Here is a 17,470-nt window from a genome sequence, read left to right on the forward strand (position 1 = left end):
TCCCTGACGTCGACTTCGACTTCGGCATCATCATTGCATTTCGTATTTCAGACTTCTCTCCCCTGCATCCGCCACGTCCTCGAGTCTCACTCAATACACGTCGGCGCCTCTCCGAGCCAATCAAGCTTGCCATCGTCGCTGGAACTCGGAGACGACTCGCGACTCTTGTTCACCAATATCTTATTTGCACATTCACAACACAAGGCAACCACTCAAAAAAATGCCTGCCAAGCAGAAGTCGCCCGTCTACGTCCTGGGCGTGGGCATGACCAAGTTCATCAAGCCCCGAGGCCTGGTCGACTACACGGAGCTGGGATTCGAGGCTGGTGTCAAGGCCCTTCTCGATGCACAGATCAACTACGACGACGTCGACCAAGGCGTCGCCTGCTACTGCTACGGCGACAGCACCTGCGGCCAGCGTGTCTTTTACCAGTTTGGCATGACCAAGATTCCCGTCTACAACGTCAACAACAACTGCTCCACGGGCAGCACCGGTCTGGCCATGGCTCGTACCTTTATCGCGAGTGGTGCCGCCAACTGCGTCATGGTCGTGGGATTCGAGAAGATGATGGCCGGCAGCTTGCAGAGCTTCTGGAACGACCGCGAGAACCCCATGGGCACCACTGTCAACATGATGGTGGAGACGCGAGGATTCGAGCCAGCTCCTGGCGCCGCGCAGATGTTCGGCAACGCTGGCCGTGAGTACATGGAGAAGTATGGTGCCAAGCCCGAGGATTTTGCCGAGATTGCTCGTGTCAACCACGCCCACTCTCCAAAGAATCCCTACTCGCAGTTCCAGCAGGTCTACACCCTCGAGCAGATTATGCAGGCCCCCAAGATCTTCGACCCCCTGACCAAGCTCCAGTGCTGCCCTACCTCTGACGGAGGTGCCGCTGCCATTCTTGTCTCCCAGGAGTTCCTTGATGCCCGTCCGCACCTCAAGGCTCAGGCCGTCGAGGTTGCTGGACAGTGTCTGGCCACTGATGCCCCCAGCCTGTTCTCCCGCAGCTCCATTGACCTGATGGGCTATGAGATGACCCAGCACGCTGTCAAGACCGCCATGGGCGAGGCCGGCATCACACCCCGAGACGTGCAGGTCGTCGAGCTGCACGACTGCTTCAGCGCCAATGAGATGGTTGTCATTGATGCCCTCGGCCTGAGTGAGAAGGGCAAGGCCCACGAGCTCGTCCGCCGCGGAGACATCACCTACGGCGGCAAGTACGTCATCAACCCATCTGGCGGTCTCATCTCCAAGGGCCACCCTCTAGGCGCCACCGGTATTGCGCAGTGTGCCGAGCTTGTCTGGCATCTGCGTGGATGGGCCAACAACCGTGCCACTCCCAATACCAAGTATTGCCTGCAGCACAACCTGGGTCTCGGTGGCGCCGTTGTCGTGACCGTCTATCGCCGTGCCGATGGCAAGGCTGCGCCCGAGTTGCAAGATGCGGCCATAGCCAAGTCCAACGGCCTCGGCTACAATCCAGCAGTCGAAGCCAAGGGCTTCACCAAGGAGCAGGCCGCTGCTGTCCGGAGCAAGAGCGCCTCGAGCGACTGGGCCCTGTCCGACACTGAGGAGAAGGTTCTCCGGGCTCAGCTGTAGACGGAGATGAAGAATAAAAACCACACACGCACGCACGCACGCACGCACACCAGATACATAGTAGCATGTTTTGGATGGGAGAAGAAGATGATGGATTTTCCTGGTTTTTTTTTTTCCCTCTCTTTTTTTTTTAGAAGAAAAGAAAAGGACAAACTATCTGAACGTGTGAATAATGCATGGAAGGAGTGCATTTCATTTGTTATGGATTGTACCAAAAGCAATTGTAGAGTATTGCTGACTTGGGGTGGCATCATGGCTTGAAATCTGGAGTGATGAGCGGTAAAGCGCACAGCCAAAGTCTGTACTTTTGTTCGAATATCAATCAAGATGAGCTTTTTTGAATCATGTCCCGAGCCTTGCGTGACTTGTTTGATTTGGCGTCTTCCCATCGGCGACTGGACGAAATAAAAGTGGGTGTGGCGTCGACGTTGTTTTTGATCAACAAAAACGTTGGTTATCCCTCCGCCCGGCTGCAACAACGTCGATGGCATCGCAACACAGAGCATGCCAATCTATTTCCCGTCCCCCATTACCTAGTCTGTAGTTCTTCTTCTTCTTCTTCTTCTTATTATTATTATTTTTCTTCTTCTCCCTCTTCTTCTTCTCCCTCTTCTTCTTCTACTCTACCCCAGCCGCATTGACGAGAGGGTTGGGGGAGGACGTCTGGACGCGGCCGCAGCAGCAGCACACGCAACCTCTTCCGCCTCGACTTCAACGCGTCTCAGGGGTCACAGACGACACGCCCGGGCTGCGGCACGGCACGGCACGGCACGGCACGGCACGATGGCGCGCGCGTCTTTCCACGCCTTCGCCCGCCTCCCCGCCGAGCTCCGGCATCAAGTATACATGGAGCACCTGCGTCCCCTGAACCCGCCCACCGTGTACCTGTACAGCAAGAACCTCGTGCTGCGGTACCTGGACCCGGAGGGCGAGGACGAGCGGTACGCGGGGATATCCCACGAGCCGCTCGTGCAGGTCAGGATACCGGCGCTGGCGCACGTCGACGCCGAGGCCCGCGGGGCGACCATGTCGTGGGCGCGCTCCGAGGGCATCTCGCTGCGGTTCCGGAGGGAAACCAACGGGCACGTGTTCTGCCGGCGCTGGGACCCGGCCCGCGACGCGCTCTACGTCTCCCGGGACAAGTGGGAGGAGTTTTGCGAGCTGCCGTGGGAGTCGGCGGGCGTGGAGGGCATGGCCTCCTCGGTGCGGCACCTGGCGCTGCCTGCCTTCACGGCCTACTACAGCTTCGGCGAGCTGGGGGGCTACCTGATGTCGTGGTTTACGGGGCTCGAGGTGCTCAGCTCGGTGTGGGGGGGGCTGCCCGACCTCGCGTACTCGCGGACCAGGACGGTTCCGGGGACGCGGAGGCGGACGGGGACGGGGACGGGGACGGACGACGACCGCACGGACACGGACACGGACACGGACACGGGCGTTGATCCCGTCACGGGCGACTGGGAGGAGCGTATTGCCGCCGAGGTCCAGCCCGTGTGGGAGCTGGTGAGGGAGACGGGCGACGTTGTCGACATGTGCGTCAAGGACCCGTTGGACGGGACCGAGAGCTTGGAGAGGGGCGAGCTGGGCGTTTGGATGGACGAGCTGACGGATGCGTTTTTGACGGTCGAGCTGCCGGACCATGTGTATGATGTGGAAGAGGAGAAGTTTCTGGTTGAGTTTCGGCCGGTCAGGGCGGTCAGGGGCTAAGTTTGGAGTTTGGGATGAAGGCCTTTTTTTTTTTTTTTTTTCTGGTTTGGCCCTTTCCCCCTCGTCTTCTCCCTGCATTTTGTACCCTTTCTTTCTTTCCTTCCTTTGTTTTTTTTATTTTTTGTTTAATCAGGCAGCCACTGGACGGATAACAAGGGCCGTGGAAAAGACCCCGGCCAAGCGATGGGTGTCAAAGAAGGAGGGGGGCGCGCACGGCAACGGGGATGTTTTGCATACATGTATGCGCAGGTTTGAGCTCATATCCAAGGCGGCGCAAGCAACCGGCCCGATGACACAAACGCCTTTGCCCGTTTCAGGTTCTCCGGGCCAGACGAAGCGAGGCGTCGCGAGACGGCTGAGCATCGTCAATCTTGTCAGCAGTCCGGCGGTCCGAAATATACCCGACGCGGTGACGCAAGTGGGTGCACCCTGGGCACGAAGGGCCAATTTATTATTAATGCGCTGTTTGTGCCGCCTTGACACCGTTCCGTTCCATTCCATCCATCCCTTTGTGCGTAAAGTATTGAAAAGCAGCTCGTTGCTCCTGCCTTGCTGCAGTGAGCCGGACGACACCGACGCGCCGACCAAAGACTTCCCCCTTTTCCGCCGAGCCAAGTGGGAAAATTAAAGAAGGCAACAGAAAAGAAGAAGCCGTTCGCCCGTTCAACGCTTTTTTTCTCGTCAACTTGATCCTCGGGCCTGCCCAACATCGCCCACCGCCATGTCTAACCTGCACACGTACGAATTCAACGTGGCCATGAGCTGCGGCGGCTGCTCCGGAGCTATTGACCGTGTTCTGAAGAAGCTGGACGGTACGTACGACGTCTGTGTCGAGGCCGAGGCGTCGACGGCATCGCCCCTTTTCTTTTTCTACCTTTTCTTCTTTTTGCGGCTCGGGTCACTGACGGCGGGCACGTAGGTGTCGAAAGCTACGAAGTCTCGCTCGAGAACCAGACTGCCAAGGTGGTCACCGCGCTGCCCTACGAGACCGTCCTGACCAAGATTGCGAAGACGGGCAAGACGGTCAAGTCGGCTACGGCTGACGGCGTTGAGCAGTCGGTTGATGTCCCTGCTGCTGCTGCTGCCTAGCTTATGTCCCCGTTTGTGGAAAGGTTGCTATGCTAGGCTTTGCCGCCGGGAGGGAGTGGGTTCTTTTGTCTCTTGTGTGTTTCCCGACATGGCGGGCTGGGGTGGGTTTGGGCGCAACGGGGATGACGGGAGGATTGCTGCATTCTCGATGACATGTTCAGGGAAGCGTGCGTCGGATTCGAGGCTGATCGGGAGGGGTTTGAATTGACAATTTGGCAATGTGCACTGTGTCGTCGGACTGTGACGCGAGGAGATGTGGTGATGCTCTGGAGCAGACGGGGATGCGGGCTGCCCTGGGGCGCATGCGGCCGAGATGTTCGACGGACTGACGCAACTGGGTTGGCGCTGGGCACGATGCCCTTTCGGCGAGGGGACATTTATTACTGCGGTCGTACGGAGGGAGCACGGCATAGCACAGCCCAGCACAGCCTTTTGAGAAGGTGGGGTGGTTTGGTCGGGACGAGCCGGGCATCGTCTCGTCGGAGCTCTTCCTTGCTTGCTTGCCTTTGCCTCTCATCGTCTCGCTCTCCTTCCAACCGCCCAAATCGCGCTGCTGCATCGGCCAACTTCCGCTTCAGGGCCTCGACTCTTCAACCTCGTCCCTCGCTCACATCCCAAACGCTCTTCCGACCCTGGCACCGTCTTACATCGTCATGACACGAAAATCCACAGCATCTTGCGTGGCGTTTTTAGTCGGTGACATGCAGGGTCGGCATTTCCCGCGCCGTCGTCCAAGGCAGCCCCATCTGCAGGCCCTCGCGTGCGATTCACGGCAGCTTTTCTCCACAGTCGGATGCTGCGTCATCGAGGGACGGGCGGGATGGAGTAGAGTGCGTGTCGAGTATATGAATTGGCATTTGCGTCTTTCGCTTTGCTCCTCTTCCTGTTCTGCAACTGCCAATTCCGCTTCCCTCGGGCATCACGCTACCCGTGTCAGCTGCCCGAGTATATGAATCGGCATTTGCGTCTTTCGCTTTCCTCCTCTTCCTGTTCTGCAATTGCCAGTTCCGCTTCCCTCGGGCATCACGCTACCCGTGTCAGCTGCAACAAGGACTTGTTCTTGGCTACGCCTTGGAACCCGGCAGTGCACAGAGCCACGCTACGCCGCCTCTTTCTTCCCCGGCTACCGAGTTGGCGCGAGCTCAACACCCCCCGGAAATGACAGTCTCCAAGATCCCCACGGAGCAGTGGGCGGCGGTGGTGGAAAAGACGGGAGGACGTACGAGTCGTCCCTTGCCCCCTGAACCACAGCGCTCAAGATTCAGACGCCCTCTAGCTAACGCGACTCGTAGCTGTCGTGTACAAGCAGATCCCCGTCCGGCAGCCCGGCCCGGATGAGGTGCTCATCAACGTCAAGTTCTCGGGGGTCTGTCACACCGATCTCCACGCCATGATGGGCGACTGGCCGCTGGCCGCCAAGCTGCCCCTCGTGGGAGGCCACGAGGGCGCGGGAGTCGTGGTCGCGCGAGGCGAGCTCGTCAGGGACGTCGAGATCGGCGACCACGCCGGCATCAAATGGCTCAACGGGTCGTGCCTCAACTGCTCCCACTGCAACGTTGCCGACGAGCCGCTCTGCAGCAAGGCCCTGCTGTCCGGGTACACCGTCGACGGCTCGTTCCAGCAATACGCCGTTGCCAAGGCCGCCCACGTCGCTCGCATCCCCAAGGAGTGCGACCTCGAGGCGATTTCTCCCATCCTGTGCGCCGGCATCACCGTGTACAAGGGCCTCAGGGAGTCGGGTGCCACGCCGGGCCAGTCTGTTGCCATTGTCGGCGCGGGCGGCGGCCTGGGCAGCCTGGCCTGCCAGTACGCCAAAGCCATGGGCCTCCGCGTCGTTGCCGTCGATGCCGGCCGTGAGAAGAGAGACATGTGTCTGAGGCTCGGTGCTGACGTGTTTGTTGACTTTGCCACCGCCGAGGACCTCGTTGCAGACGTCAAGGCCGCTAGTGCTGACGGCCTGGGCCCTCATGCTGTCCTGCTCGTTGCCGTTGCCGAGGAGCCCTTCCAACAGGCTACTCGGTACGTGCGGTCCCGGGGCGTCGTCGTCTGCGTCGGCTTGCCGACCAATGCCAAGCTCTCTGCGCCCGTCCTTGATGTGGTCATTCGCATGATAACCATCAAGGGCAGCTACGTTGGCAACCGAGCCGACACGGCCGAGGCCATTGAATTTTACCGCCGGGGCCTCATCCACACTCCCTTCAAGACCGTGGGTCTCAGCCAGCTGCAAGACGTCTATGAGTTGATGAAGGCGGGAAGGATCGCCGGACGCTATGTTGTAGACACGAGTAGATAATGGGCGGGTATCATCTACCAAGCTGTTCAATTGACGAGTTGTTCTCAAGCCATGTCGCCAGTGTTGCAATTCCAGAGTCGGACCGCTTCGGGCAACAATGATGTACCAGACGAACGATGGACCAAAGTCATTAAATAATATTTTGTTGTATTTTTCAACTCAACCCACCGTTTTGCTTGTTGATGCCCATTGGCTGCGCCCTCTGCACTACGTCCACCAATCGTCGCCTGCCCGTGGCGTCTTGCCCTCTTGTCCCTGAGAATCAGATGAAGACATCTCGAACTGCTCCGTCAAATATGGAACAAACAACATTTATGAGCCGCCAGGTCCTCCCAACAAGGCAAATCTCCGCACAATGCTTGGGCCGTATTCTTGATACTGCACGGTCCAGTTAGCTCTGCGGCTTTGTTGAAGATCAAAGGTTGGCGCTCGACGTACCTCTGCCTTTGTGTGGCAGTATGATCGGAATTCTGGAGTTTGCCCGAGCAGGCTACCACCGAACCACGGCCCATGTCGTTGTCTCTTGTGACTTATAACCTGAACCTCGAGTCCACCGCTTCGGGCTCCTCCGCTGCGAACCTCACTGGCTCGAATCCTAGCATCGACGAGATGCTTGATGTCTCTCTGCAGCCGTCTGCCAAAGTCCTTATAGAGGGTGCTTCCGCCTGACAGCACAATGTTCTTGTATAGGCCTCGTCGCACGTCGATGGGCGATTGCTGAATGACTCCGTCAACAACGACCGGCAAAGGCGTAAGGAAGTCGGAGCTGTAAATTTCCGGATTGAAAAATATTTCGGGGGCAAGGAAGCGCTCGTATCCGACATCAACGCTGACCTGACGGCCACCAGGATGGGTGACAACATGCTTGGCAAATCGTTCTCGGTCACGATCGTACTTTGAGAACTCCTTGACGATATCCGGGCACACATAACAGTATTCCTCCTTGATATCTTGTGCGGTCTTGAGCGAGGAGTCTGGTTCGCCGCGATCTCGGAGTAGCGACTGTACGAAGTACGTGATGTCTCGACCGGCAATGGGGATCGATTTGATGGACGATCCGATCACATAACCCTCGGCCACTGGGATGACGTGGGTGACACCATCACCCGAATCGATGACAGTGCCCGTCAAAGATCGGTCAGTAACCTTGGACGAGGTCCAAGAGGCGGCAAGGGCGAGCACGGCTTGCACTGCAATGTACATGCCCGCACAGTTGAAGGACTCGAAGAAAATTTCTGCCGTGTTCTCTCGGTTTTCCGGAGGATTCAGCGGCTGCTTCTGTTAGTAGCGCGTTTTGGAAATCTTTCAAGAATATAGCCGACTGGCGAGAGACTCACAGGCTCGGTCAGAAGAAAGTAATGGTCCTCGGGTTCTACTCGCAGGTACTTGAAGATTGAGTTTGACCAGAACCGTTCCATGTGATCCTAAGGGTCCGTCAGTTGGAAGTCTTTGTCGTAAAATAGGCCTACAAACCCAGTTTTCTATTTGGCCATGTCGAATAGGATAATGAAGACCGTATCCTGAGGTGTCTCGTTAGCGCGTCGTCGACTACTCTGTGCAAGACACGTACCAGGCCCCGAAGCGGCGCTTATTGCCTCGTCACCAATGTAAAAGTCAAGGTCCTCGGTTCCTCGCTTTGAGCTCAAGTTACTACTCGGGCCTGCGCCGCCTGTAAGGAACGAAGGCTTGTTCGCGACCGCTGGACGACCAGACCCGGAACCACCGCTGCCTCCGGTAGGGCCTTTCGTGGCGATGGCGGTAGGAAAAACGAAGGAAGGAGAATCATTTCCGGCGAACCCTGAATGTATGGCGTCAATCGGAGGAGTTGCTTCAAATGGATTGCGTGCATACCGAGCTTGGAAAAACCCGTGCCGCTGCGTTGCGTGGATTAGCATGCTGTCGTGCGTGTGTTTCTCGGCGAGCGGCGGGGAAGAAGGCGCTGGTTTGACTTACTTGTCCATGACAACGGCGGGGGTCTGATTCGCCATGACGAGGGAGTGCGGCAGCGGATGCGCGCAAAGGAGGATGCAGAGTGGCGGGAAGGACAAGCAACGAAGATGAGGTGAGGTGAGGCGAGGAGAGAGAAGACGGTGATGCCAAAGGAGCCCTTGGCTTGTCGTCACCTCGCCCGTCAGAGGTCCAAGTTGTGCAAGGTGGGGTGGATGGCGGCCATGGAGGCCCAGCCACAGCAAGTCGTTCCTGCTTTTTTATGAATGTACCGTCCCGAAGCACATTTGGCGGGGCGTAGTGCCAAGCGACGTCATTTTGAATAGCCGCGCATGTGGCGTGGCAACGAGGTGTAAGTTATGAAGTATCTACCTAGGTACTTAGGTAGTTACATGGGCTGATTTTGTGAAAGGGCCATGGTTGGCACGCTCAATGGCCGATTTTGTCTGGAAGGAAGCCGCCTTCTGTGCGTACAGTGGAAAATTCACACCCGACGGAGCGTGGCTAACACGTTCAAACACAAGCAAGCTAACATGGGTCTGGGTCTGTACTTTGTACGTCGCCTGCTTACATAAGCAAGTTACCATCAGACTCACCGCATACGGAGTACACAACGCTGACTGATGAAGCCATGCGACGGAGACACTCGCTCAGAGTCACATGTGCCCGAGAACCCAAACCCGCGACACAAGTGCAATCGCACAAACGATATTTGCACCAATCTGTCGTCATCTTAAACATCAAATATCAAATATCCACTCATTCAGTGCTGCTTTTTCCGACACGGTGGAGGCGTGAGTCAATGTCGGGCGGGAGCCCGTCGATCAAGCGTCTCCCAGTACCAACCCGACAACCCTACCTGACATCTGATCTGGAAGGGGCAAAGGAAAAAAAATAAATTGGATCAAAGAGAGAGAGAGAGAGAGAGACTTCGACTGTTGCCTCTGGACCTCTGGACTCCTGGACTTCTCATTAAAAACCGTTTCGCTTTGGCCCCTAGTAGCCTTCATGGCAACACCCAGCACGGCAAGCGAGCATTTCGTCCATACACCTAATTACATTTGACCATTTATTCCTTCCCCCTTGGAAGTTGCAACCCATCCTCGGATTCTCTCCGTTGGGAGACACGTTCATTCCATCTAGAAACAGTCACATCGGCTCATTGCGGTGTAATCTTCCTCTTCCTAAGGCTGCCGCTATCGGCTCCAAACGACTCTCTGAAATTGAATCCCGCTCCTCGGATGCTATTTATTACTTGGAGCTGGCTCAACTCGACTCAGACCTTCTCCCCCTTGATATTCCACCAGTACATGCAAAATATCTTCATCGGCATCCTTAGCACGTCTGGGATTGACGCAGTCGACCCCTGTTACTAATGACTCTCAACTAGAATGAACGCCCGTTGCCAACATGTGGACTATCCAGTGATGGCCGAAAACAACCATGGCACTGATGGTGCGTTGGATCGTATGCTTCGCCTTGGTCAACGACAGAAGGCCGTTCCAGCCATCTTCATCCATGCGGGCGCTGGTTTTCACAGCCATCAAAACGAACATGTCCATCTAGAAGCTTGCGTAGCGTATGTGAAACTGTCGTTTCCGTGCCCTCAGGTCTGACGCAAGCTTCTCTCATGTGGCTAACCTCCTCCAGGGCCGCCGAAATGGGTATGAAGTTTTTGAAAGCCGGCGCGGCTGCAACCGAGGCTGTCGAGGCTGCTCTACGAATCCTAGAGGATAGGGAAATCACCAATGCCGGCTATGGCTCGAACCTGTCCATCGACGGTACCGTCGAGTGTGACGCTACAATTGTTGACCACCTCGGCCGAAGCGGTGCTTGCGGCGCAGTTCCGAGTTAGTTGTTCCCTTTGTAGCAACTCGTGATTATACCACCCGAGCAACCTAACGCCTCTTCCCAGACATACGCAACCCCATCTCGCTTGCGAAACTTATTCTAGATACCAGTAGCCAGCCGCTCAGCCTTCGAAGAGTCCCGCCAAACGCACTCGTCGGTGAAGGGGCTCGCATTTTTGCCGAGGAACACGGCGTCGTCACCTTTGCGAATGAGTACCTTGTCTCCAAAAACTCCCGCGACCGCTTTTTTCGTTGGCAAGAAGATCTGCTGCGAGCAGAAGAAAGGATTCAGGATTCTCGCACGGGTGTACATTCTCCATCCGCTACAATGGCATGTGTTCCTTGCCAGTACGACACAGCTTCAGCTGCAGGCACCCGGAAACCATCTCCTCGCCAACATACGGTGGCGATTATGGCTGGCACGTGGAATGAGGGACAACCTGACTCGCCATACGCAGGTACTCCAGCTTCTGATCCTGCTAGCATGCAAGATGACTCCTTTTTCTCACCGCGGGCCAATGCATCTCTGCCTGCCCCAACTTCGAAATCGCCCCGGCCGTCACCGCGATCTCCCCTTTCTTCAGCCCCTATGGCTGACAGTAAAAGCGCCGGAGCCTCTCCGACACGCACCAGATATGTTGACAGGCGGCCCAACGTGGCCGTAGACAGCTCAAGTCCAACAGGGACTGTTTGCCGGAGTGCCCCAGAAATTTTGCGGTCAAACAATGGTTTCGCTCCGGACTCTACTTCGTGCTTACAACCAATGCAATGTGATGACGCGTCATCTATTTCAAGCGGAATGCAAGGCGTGAAACGATCCCTTGATGAAGAAAATCAACCTCGAGAGACTGACGGACCAGTAGCTAAGCGCCAAGTGCGGTTGAACAGCCGAGACGAGGACATGATCACGGACACTATTGGTGCTATTGCGATTGATGATCAAGGAAGGATAGCTGCTGGATCTTCTTCGGGGGGCATTGGAATGAAGCATCGAGGACGACTGGGACCTGCCGCCCTTGTCGGCATTGGCACAGCTGTAGTGCCATGTGCGGAAGACGACGAGGACGGAATAACTGTGGCAGCTGTAACAAGCGGAACTGGGGAGCATATGGCGACGACAATGGCATCTCAAAGATGCGCAGAAAGAATCTATACAGGGACACGACGAGCACCAGGTGGCGGAGATGTGCAAGACGATGATGAGGACGCAATTATGGAGTCATTCATCTCCAAAGACTTCATGGGCCACCCTGGTGTCAAAAATTGCAACTCTCAGGGAGCTATCGGTGTCATGGTGGTGAAGAAGAGCCGAACCGGATACTATCTCTACTTTGCACACAACACAGATTCGTTTGCTCTTGCATCCATGGGAGCGCTCGAGAAAGAGCCTCGTTGTACCATGTCTCGGCTTCCCGATGGCGCTAAGATTGCCAAAGGCGGCCGCAAAATACGAATATCTTGATGCAAAGCTGTGGTTTCTTCTCTGTGTACCTAGAACCGATCCATTCCTCTTGTGCTCCGGTTTTCGCCGTGGCAGAAGTCTCGTAAGCTGTGGTTTATGAAGCATGCTTAGCAGTATTGATACCCCTTTTGCACCTTCCTACAAACTTTAATGACTCAATATGAGATGGACGCTTTCTTGGGGAGTCAAACAAGTGATGTCTCTTTTTTAAAAAAAGAAAATTTACAAAAAGAAGAAGCCCGTAAAGCTCGAGTACTAAGCATGATATCATTATAGTGTAGTGTACATTTTCCCAACGCCGACGTGTGGAATGCAGCTGTGCCCGGGGGCCATGGCCAATTCTTCAGACACTCCCTCTTCCCGTTGTACTCTATGCAGCGCTTCCCCATTTAGTAACGAAACCAAAAATAGCCGCCTCTGAAGAGAGGCATCGAGATCCTCTTTGCGGCCATTGACCAGGTGGTAACGGAGTCTCTGACCGTATTACCGTATCCATCTATAGCGTCCGCCCATATTCGCCAAGTGACTGACTTGTTTAGGCCCAGCCCCCGACATCCCTCTATTTTGGTCTCTCTCTCTCTCTCTCTCTGTCCCCTTTCCATTTTTCACGTTTTCATTCTTTTATTACCTTAGAGGAGTACCGGTGGCGCTGCCAGTCTCCTCCCGCCCACTGCCACCATTCACGGTCCTCTTCTTCCTCTTCTTTTTACGAGGCACGACGGCCGGCTTGGCACCGTAGTTGCCCAGCGCCAACTTTGTCCCGCAGGTCAAGCACTCGGCGTTCTCGGGCGGCTCGCAGAATATGCTGAGACAGATGGAGCATACGAAGCCCCGGTCGACGACTCTTCCGTGGCAGAAACAAGCAGCTCGGAAGTCCACCGTGTCGTGGGTTGGAGTGACGAGCGACCGCCGGGCCTCCGTGTCTGCTATCAGGCCAAACATGAGGTAGGTGAGCAGGCCCTTGGGGTTTGCGGCGGCGAGAAAGGTGCCGCTGGTGTTGAAACAGGCCTGCTGCAGGAATGTAGGGTCGCCCGAGAGGGAGAGCGTGTCGATGGCTACCTGGGCGTGGGCGGCGGCGAACACGGCGTTCATGGTGGGTATGTACTGGGACGGTTCCGAGTCGGACACGGACAGGACCAAGATGCGGCCCTTGATGGGGGGTGCGGCGTCGGCACTTGGCCGGGCCAGCTCTGCTAAGCTACCGGATGCGCCGCTGAGTGCTTGGGAAGCCTTGTTTATGTGGCACAGCGCCAGGGTCAGGGCGCCGGATAGCTGCGTGGTGGTCGCCTCGAGATCTCGCTCCGTCGTTTGGGCCATGAGCTTGTGCATGGATCCGAGGACGGCGGTCTCGATCTGCGCAAACTGCGGGTATTTGTTGGCCGAGCTCCGCGGGGGGTCGGGGGGGACGTCGGACATTTGCACGTCGCCCGAGGCGTCTGCGGGCGGTGGTTGCGGAGGCGTTGGGTAGAGCCATACGGCGCGGTTCACGTGGGCGGCCACGACTGCGACTTGGTTGACGTTGCTGAATGCCAAGTGGGCATTGACGAAGACGAGGACGTTGGCGACGGCTTTTGATATGGGGAGGACGTCGTCGAGCGCTGCCCAGGCGCGGGGGTTGGTGTCTAGGACGATGGCGAGGAGGGATGGTGTTTCTTCGGCGGTGGTGACCTCGTAGTGCTCAGAGACGTCGACGGCATCCATGCTGGACGGGGAGGGGAGCGGTGCCGTCGAAGGCAGCTACGAGGCCAATTCTCGGGGTTGAAACTATGGGGGGAGGGTTGTCTGGTGAGCCGGCTGAGGTGTCTTGTCAGTTGTTGATGCCGTGACGGGGAGGAAGAGTTACGACGCGGGCGAGCGTGAAGCTTGGTCGAGGCGGAAGGTGGTTGCAGTGCGATGGCCGGGAGACAATCATGTTAGGAGCTCCTTCTCATATTCCCAATTTGTGTCGTTTGGACGGCCGCAACGGACGGAAATGGGAGGATTGCGAGCTGGCGTTGCGTGTAGTAGTTATTGCATACCCGCGGTTGGAAGGATCGTTGGCGTGTTCACAGTGTCAAAAATGATGGTGACAGGTCGTGAGCAGAGATCAGCAGAACGTTGACCCATGTGCCTGGGTACCTACTTACTTACTAAGAAGTAGGAATAGCGACAGGCCTTGGCTGGACAAGGAGCCACTGGCGGCGGCGTTACAGCGCGTTACACACGACGGTGGCTTGGCGACAGTGCCTTGTACCCAAGTACTAGGTACTTTCTGCAGCCTTGTAAAAAGCGCTGCGAGTCCTGCATGTCTAGGTTCCTCTGTAGCCGATCAGTGTTCTTGCTCCCGGTGCGTACGACGTGCTTCGCATGTACCAGTACTTCCCTACACCAGATACTAATAACATGCGGAGCGGTATTTACAGGACTGTCCCCAGCCTCATCGGCTATTACTCCTTTTTACCGGCTCTTGACAACTTTTGAACTGCCTTGTGATACTTCGGCCATCCTCAGAAACAAGGGCCGCGTGTGTAGGCCATCGATTCACCCGGCCATCAGGACGAACGAACCAGAGGACGCGGACGCATGACGCCATGAAAGGAATCACAGTGGGCGGCCAACATGCCAAAGTGGAGAGTGTCTGGGCTAAGACGGTGGTTTTTGGACACTATTTTAACGTCGCCAAGGGCCAGTCATGACCTGCGAAGCTTGAGCTGCCAGCTTTTTCTTTTCTTTTCTTTTCTCTTCTAGAAAAAACTCCCGGAGGCCGGTCAACCACCAGCAACCATACAATTAATTGCGTGTGAGAACGAGAAACGAGAACTGGTAACCAAGAACCACGAACCGAGAACCGAGAACCGAGAACCAGGCACCAAACACCGAAGCACCAAGCACCAAGCAGCTCGGAAACCTGGATGCTTGGGTGGATCAAGGCTTCAATCGCGTCTTCCCCCGACTGCTTCGACCACCTCGCCTTACTCAGTGCACGCCGACCCGAGACAAGCTCGAATCCTACATGTAGCGCCCAAGGACATATGTTCTGCTCCTTCTTCTCCTCCCCTCTCGTTCTATCTCGCTGCTGCTGAGCTTCCTTGTTTGTCACACTTTTTGTTTCCTCTGAGTCGCATGGGTCCTTGACTGTAGTTTGACCACCACCTCCACCTCCGCGCCATACGTCACGCTGCCGCCACTCGTCCTCACACAAATCTCACAAATCTTCCATCATGACGGAGACACTCCAGAGCTCGGCGCCGGCCGCAACTCTCCAAGACCAGACCCTGCTAGTGTTTGCTCGTCTGATGGAAGGCGGCCAGGAGGATGAAGCGACCTGCAGAGAGCTGGACCGGCTGACGAAATTATTAAATGACGACGCGGAGTCGCAGGGAAAAGACGATGAGCACAAGACTATATGCAATGTCATCGACGGCGATTGCGTCGACACCGTCTTGTGTTATCTCGATATGCGTCAGCCAGACATTGTGCGAGGTCATGCGACTCTCGCCACCTCGGCCTATCTCAAGGCTGCTGGAGAAGACGGGTCCAAGAAACTGTCTGAATTCTTCTTCGAGCGCGTCAAGAGAGGTACTTATGACGACTACATTGTAGCATTCTGCGTCGCTTCGGCAACGTTCCCCATCGTGCCGGATTTAACCTCGCACCTGTTTCTGAGTGAAGGGTTTTTGAGCAGCCTGGGCCCTCTTATGAGGAGGGAATGGAAGAGTCGCAAGGTTGAGACGGCGTGCTTGGAGATGCTCAATGCGGCATGCATGAACTCAATGTGCCGCGAAGCTGTTCAGAAGTACTGCGTCGAGTGGCTGGAGGAAGTGATTGATCAAGACCCTACAGGTTCGACCCATGGTCCCAACGGCGAGCCCAAGGTGCAGGGTGAAGGTGGTTCTATTTCCATGAGACGACACTCGGAGCAGGTTCAGCATTTGGCCGCGGTTATTTTGGCGAAGCTCAGAGTGAGTTCATCAGCACCGGTCCCCATTTCCTCTCTCGTTTGCTCCCCACGCCAAATCTCTGAGTGTCATGGCCCTTTGTCGTGTGTTTGAATCATGAATGTTGACGCAAGACTGACGTAGACTGAAGGCAGTGCCTTCTAAACCATCATCCATTAATGATCCCAACAGGCCCAAGGTCGAGCCAGCAGTAACCAGTATCGAGGACTTGTCCGGCCTCTTCACCAAAATGATACTACGAGACGGTGACCACGGCAAACATTCCATAGAGGGTCTTGCTTACGCCTCCTTGCAGCCAAATGTCAAGGAGACCATCATTGGCAACGAGGCTCTGCTCAAGAAGCTAGTCAAGACCCTGACCGAAGCGCAACCCAGGTCGCCCACGACCTACGGTGCTCTCAGCATATTTGTCAACTTGACGCGATACAGGCCTGCGATGACAGAAGAACAGAAAAAAATGGGCCAGTTGAAGGCCTATGCAGACGCCGCCGGTAGACTCGCCGGGCCAGATCCCCTGGATGACGACGAACACGTCGCGAAACGTTGCCGGGCGGTTTTCAACGTCGACCTCGTTCCTGTCCTTGTCACTCACAGCAAAAACGGTTCCCCGGCGTCCTTGGGTCTCGTCATTTCCATCATCAACTCCATGGCTGTCACGAAATCTCTGCGAGGACCACTCGCGCAGCAAGGGGCGGTGAAATTGCTTCTTGTCGGATGGGCTACCATTCCTGATACAGACGAAGTGCCCCGGCGGACAGCGGCCCAGGCACTCGCTCGAATTCTCATCAGTACCAATCCCGCTTTAGTATTTGGAGGAAACCGTTCGAATCCAGTCAACGCTGCCATCCGGCCGCTGGTTTCCATCCTGCCTCCCGATCCGGCTGCCGAGACGAGAGATCTGTTGCCTACGTTTGAAGCGCTCATGGCATTGACGAACCTCGCCTCGTTAGATGACGACGATACGCGAAGTACCATTATCCGTATGGCATGGTCCCACGTTGAAGAGCAGCTATTGTCGTCCAACAACCTCGTCACCAAGGCTGCTGTCGAGCTCGTCTGTAATTTAATGCAGGCACCAGAGGGAATAGCCCTGTACGCAGATGGAAGCCCACAGTCCCGGGCCCGTCTACACATCCTGTTGGCGCTGGCCGATGCCGAGGACGGAGGAACCCGAAGCGCTGCAGGCGGAGCCCTGGCGTCTCTCACGGGATTCGAGTCCGTTGTGCGGTACGTGGTGCAGCGGGAGAAAGGGGTCAAGGTCATTCTTGGCATGTGCAACGATGCCGACGAGGGCATAAGACACCGCGGTGTGGTGACGGTGCACAATCTGATCACGGCGGAGGGGGAGGCTGGCCAGCTGGCTCAGACCAAGGTGAATGATGAGAATGGCGTCGGGGTACTGAAGCAGTGTCTAAAGCAAAATAGGCGGCCGGAATTGGTGCAGATCACCGTGGAGGCGCTCAAGGTTCTGCTAGACCAGAAGTGAAAATGACATTCGCCTCAATGACGCAAAAATCGAAGCATGTGGAAGGGTTCAATTGTGCACTTGTCTATCTTTATTGCGTTTTGCATCACTTCCATGGGCTG

General features: G+C 56.1%; 8 protein-coding genes across 8 annotated transcripts; 6 read left to right on the forward strand and 2 right to left on the reverse strand.

The window, feature by feature from the left end:
* Positions 1–220: 220 nt before the first annotated feature.
* On the forward strand, positions 221–1,600 carry MAM_02903 (nonspecific lipid-transfer protein precursor; the record flags this gene model as incomplete). Its single annotated transcript, XM_040821702.1, has 1 exon — positions 221–1,600. One exon carries the CDS (start codon positions 221–223, stop codon positions 1,598–1,600), a length of 1,380 nt encoding a protein of 459 aa, XP_040680271.1.
* Positions 1,601–2,383: 783 nt separating this feature from the next.
* MAM_02904 (uncharacterized protein) lies at positions 2,384–3,304 on the forward strand (the record flags this gene model as incomplete). Its single annotated transcript, XM_040821703.1, has 1 exon — positions 2,384–3,304. One exon carries the CDS (start codon positions 2,384–2,386, stop codon positions 3,302–3,304), a length of 921 nt encoding a protein of 306 aa, XP_040680272.1.
* Positions 3,305–4,025: 721 nt separating this feature from the next.
* On the forward strand, positions 4,026–4,393 carry MAM_02905 (Heavy metal-associated domain, HMA; the record flags this gene model as incomplete). Its single annotated transcript, XM_040821704.1, has 2 exons — positions 4,026–4,116; positions 4,224–4,393. The coding sequence occupies 2 exons, from the start codon at positions 4,026–4,028 to the stop codon at positions 4,391–4,393; spliced, it is 261 nt and encodes an 86-aa protein (XP_040680273.1).
* Positions 4,394–5,551: 1,158 nt separating this feature from the next.
* On the forward strand, positions 5,552–6,686 carry MAM_02906 (alcohol dehydrogenase I; the record flags this gene model as incomplete). Its single annotated transcript, XM_040821705.1, has 2 exons — positions 5,552–5,612; positions 5,686–6,686. 2 exons carry the CDS (start codon positions 5,552–5,554, stop codon positions 6,684–6,686), a joined length of 1,062 nt encoding a protein of 353 aa, XP_040680274.1.
* A 312-nt stretch (positions 6,687–6,998) lies between these two features.
* On the reverse strand, positions 6,999–8,674 carry MAM_02907 (Actin-like protein 3; the record flags this gene model as incomplete). The annotated part of the gene is made up of 7 exons (XM_040821706.1): positions 6,999–7,064; positions 7,125–7,958; positions 8,024–8,110; positions 8,160–8,206; positions 8,257–8,484; positions 8,538–8,560; positions 8,640–8,674. The coding sequence occupies 7 exons, from the start codon at positions 8,672–8,674 to the stop codon at positions 6,999–7,001; spliced, it is 1,320 nt and encodes a 439-aa protein (XP_040680275.1).
* Positions 8,675–10,060: 1,386 nt separating this feature from the next.
* MAM_02908 (asparaginase family protein) lies at positions 10,061–11,945 on the forward strand (the record flags this gene model as incomplete). Its single annotated transcript, XM_040821707.1, has 3 exons — positions 10,061–10,212; positions 10,284–10,483; positions 10,549–11,945. 3 exons carry the CDS (start codon positions 10,061–10,063, stop codon positions 11,943–11,945), a joined length of 1,749 nt encoding a protein of 582 aa, XP_040680276.1.
* A 624-nt stretch (positions 11,946–12,569) lies between these two features.
* Positions 12,570–13,646, reverse strand: MAM_02909 (Transcription factor Tfb4; the record flags this gene model as incomplete). The annotated part of the gene is made up of 1 exon (XM_040821708.1): positions 12,570–13,646. One exon carries the CDS (start codon positions 13,644–13,646, stop codon positions 12,570–12,572), a length of 1,077 nt encoding a protein of 358 aa, XP_040680277.1.
* Positions 13,647–15,145: 1,499 nt separating this feature from the next.
* MAM_02910 (Armadillo-like helical) lies at positions 15,146–17,369 on the forward strand (the record flags this gene model as incomplete). Its single annotated transcript, XM_040821709.1, has 2 exons — positions 15,146–15,886; positions 16,014–17,369. The coding sequence occupies 2 exons, from the start codon at positions 15,146–15,148 to the stop codon at positions 17,367–17,369; spliced, it is 2,097 nt and encodes a 698-aa protein (XP_040680278.1).
* Positions 17,370–17,470: the final 101 nt, after the last annotated feature.

This window comes from Metarhizium album (genome assembly GCF_000804445.1).
Source record: "Metarhizium album ARSEF 1941 chromosome Unknown scaffold_5, whole genome shotgun sequence".
NCBI classification, from domain to species: domain Eukaryota; kingdom Fungi; phylum Ascomycota; class Sordariomycetes; order Hypocreales; family Clavicipitaceae; genus Metarhizium; species Metarhizium album.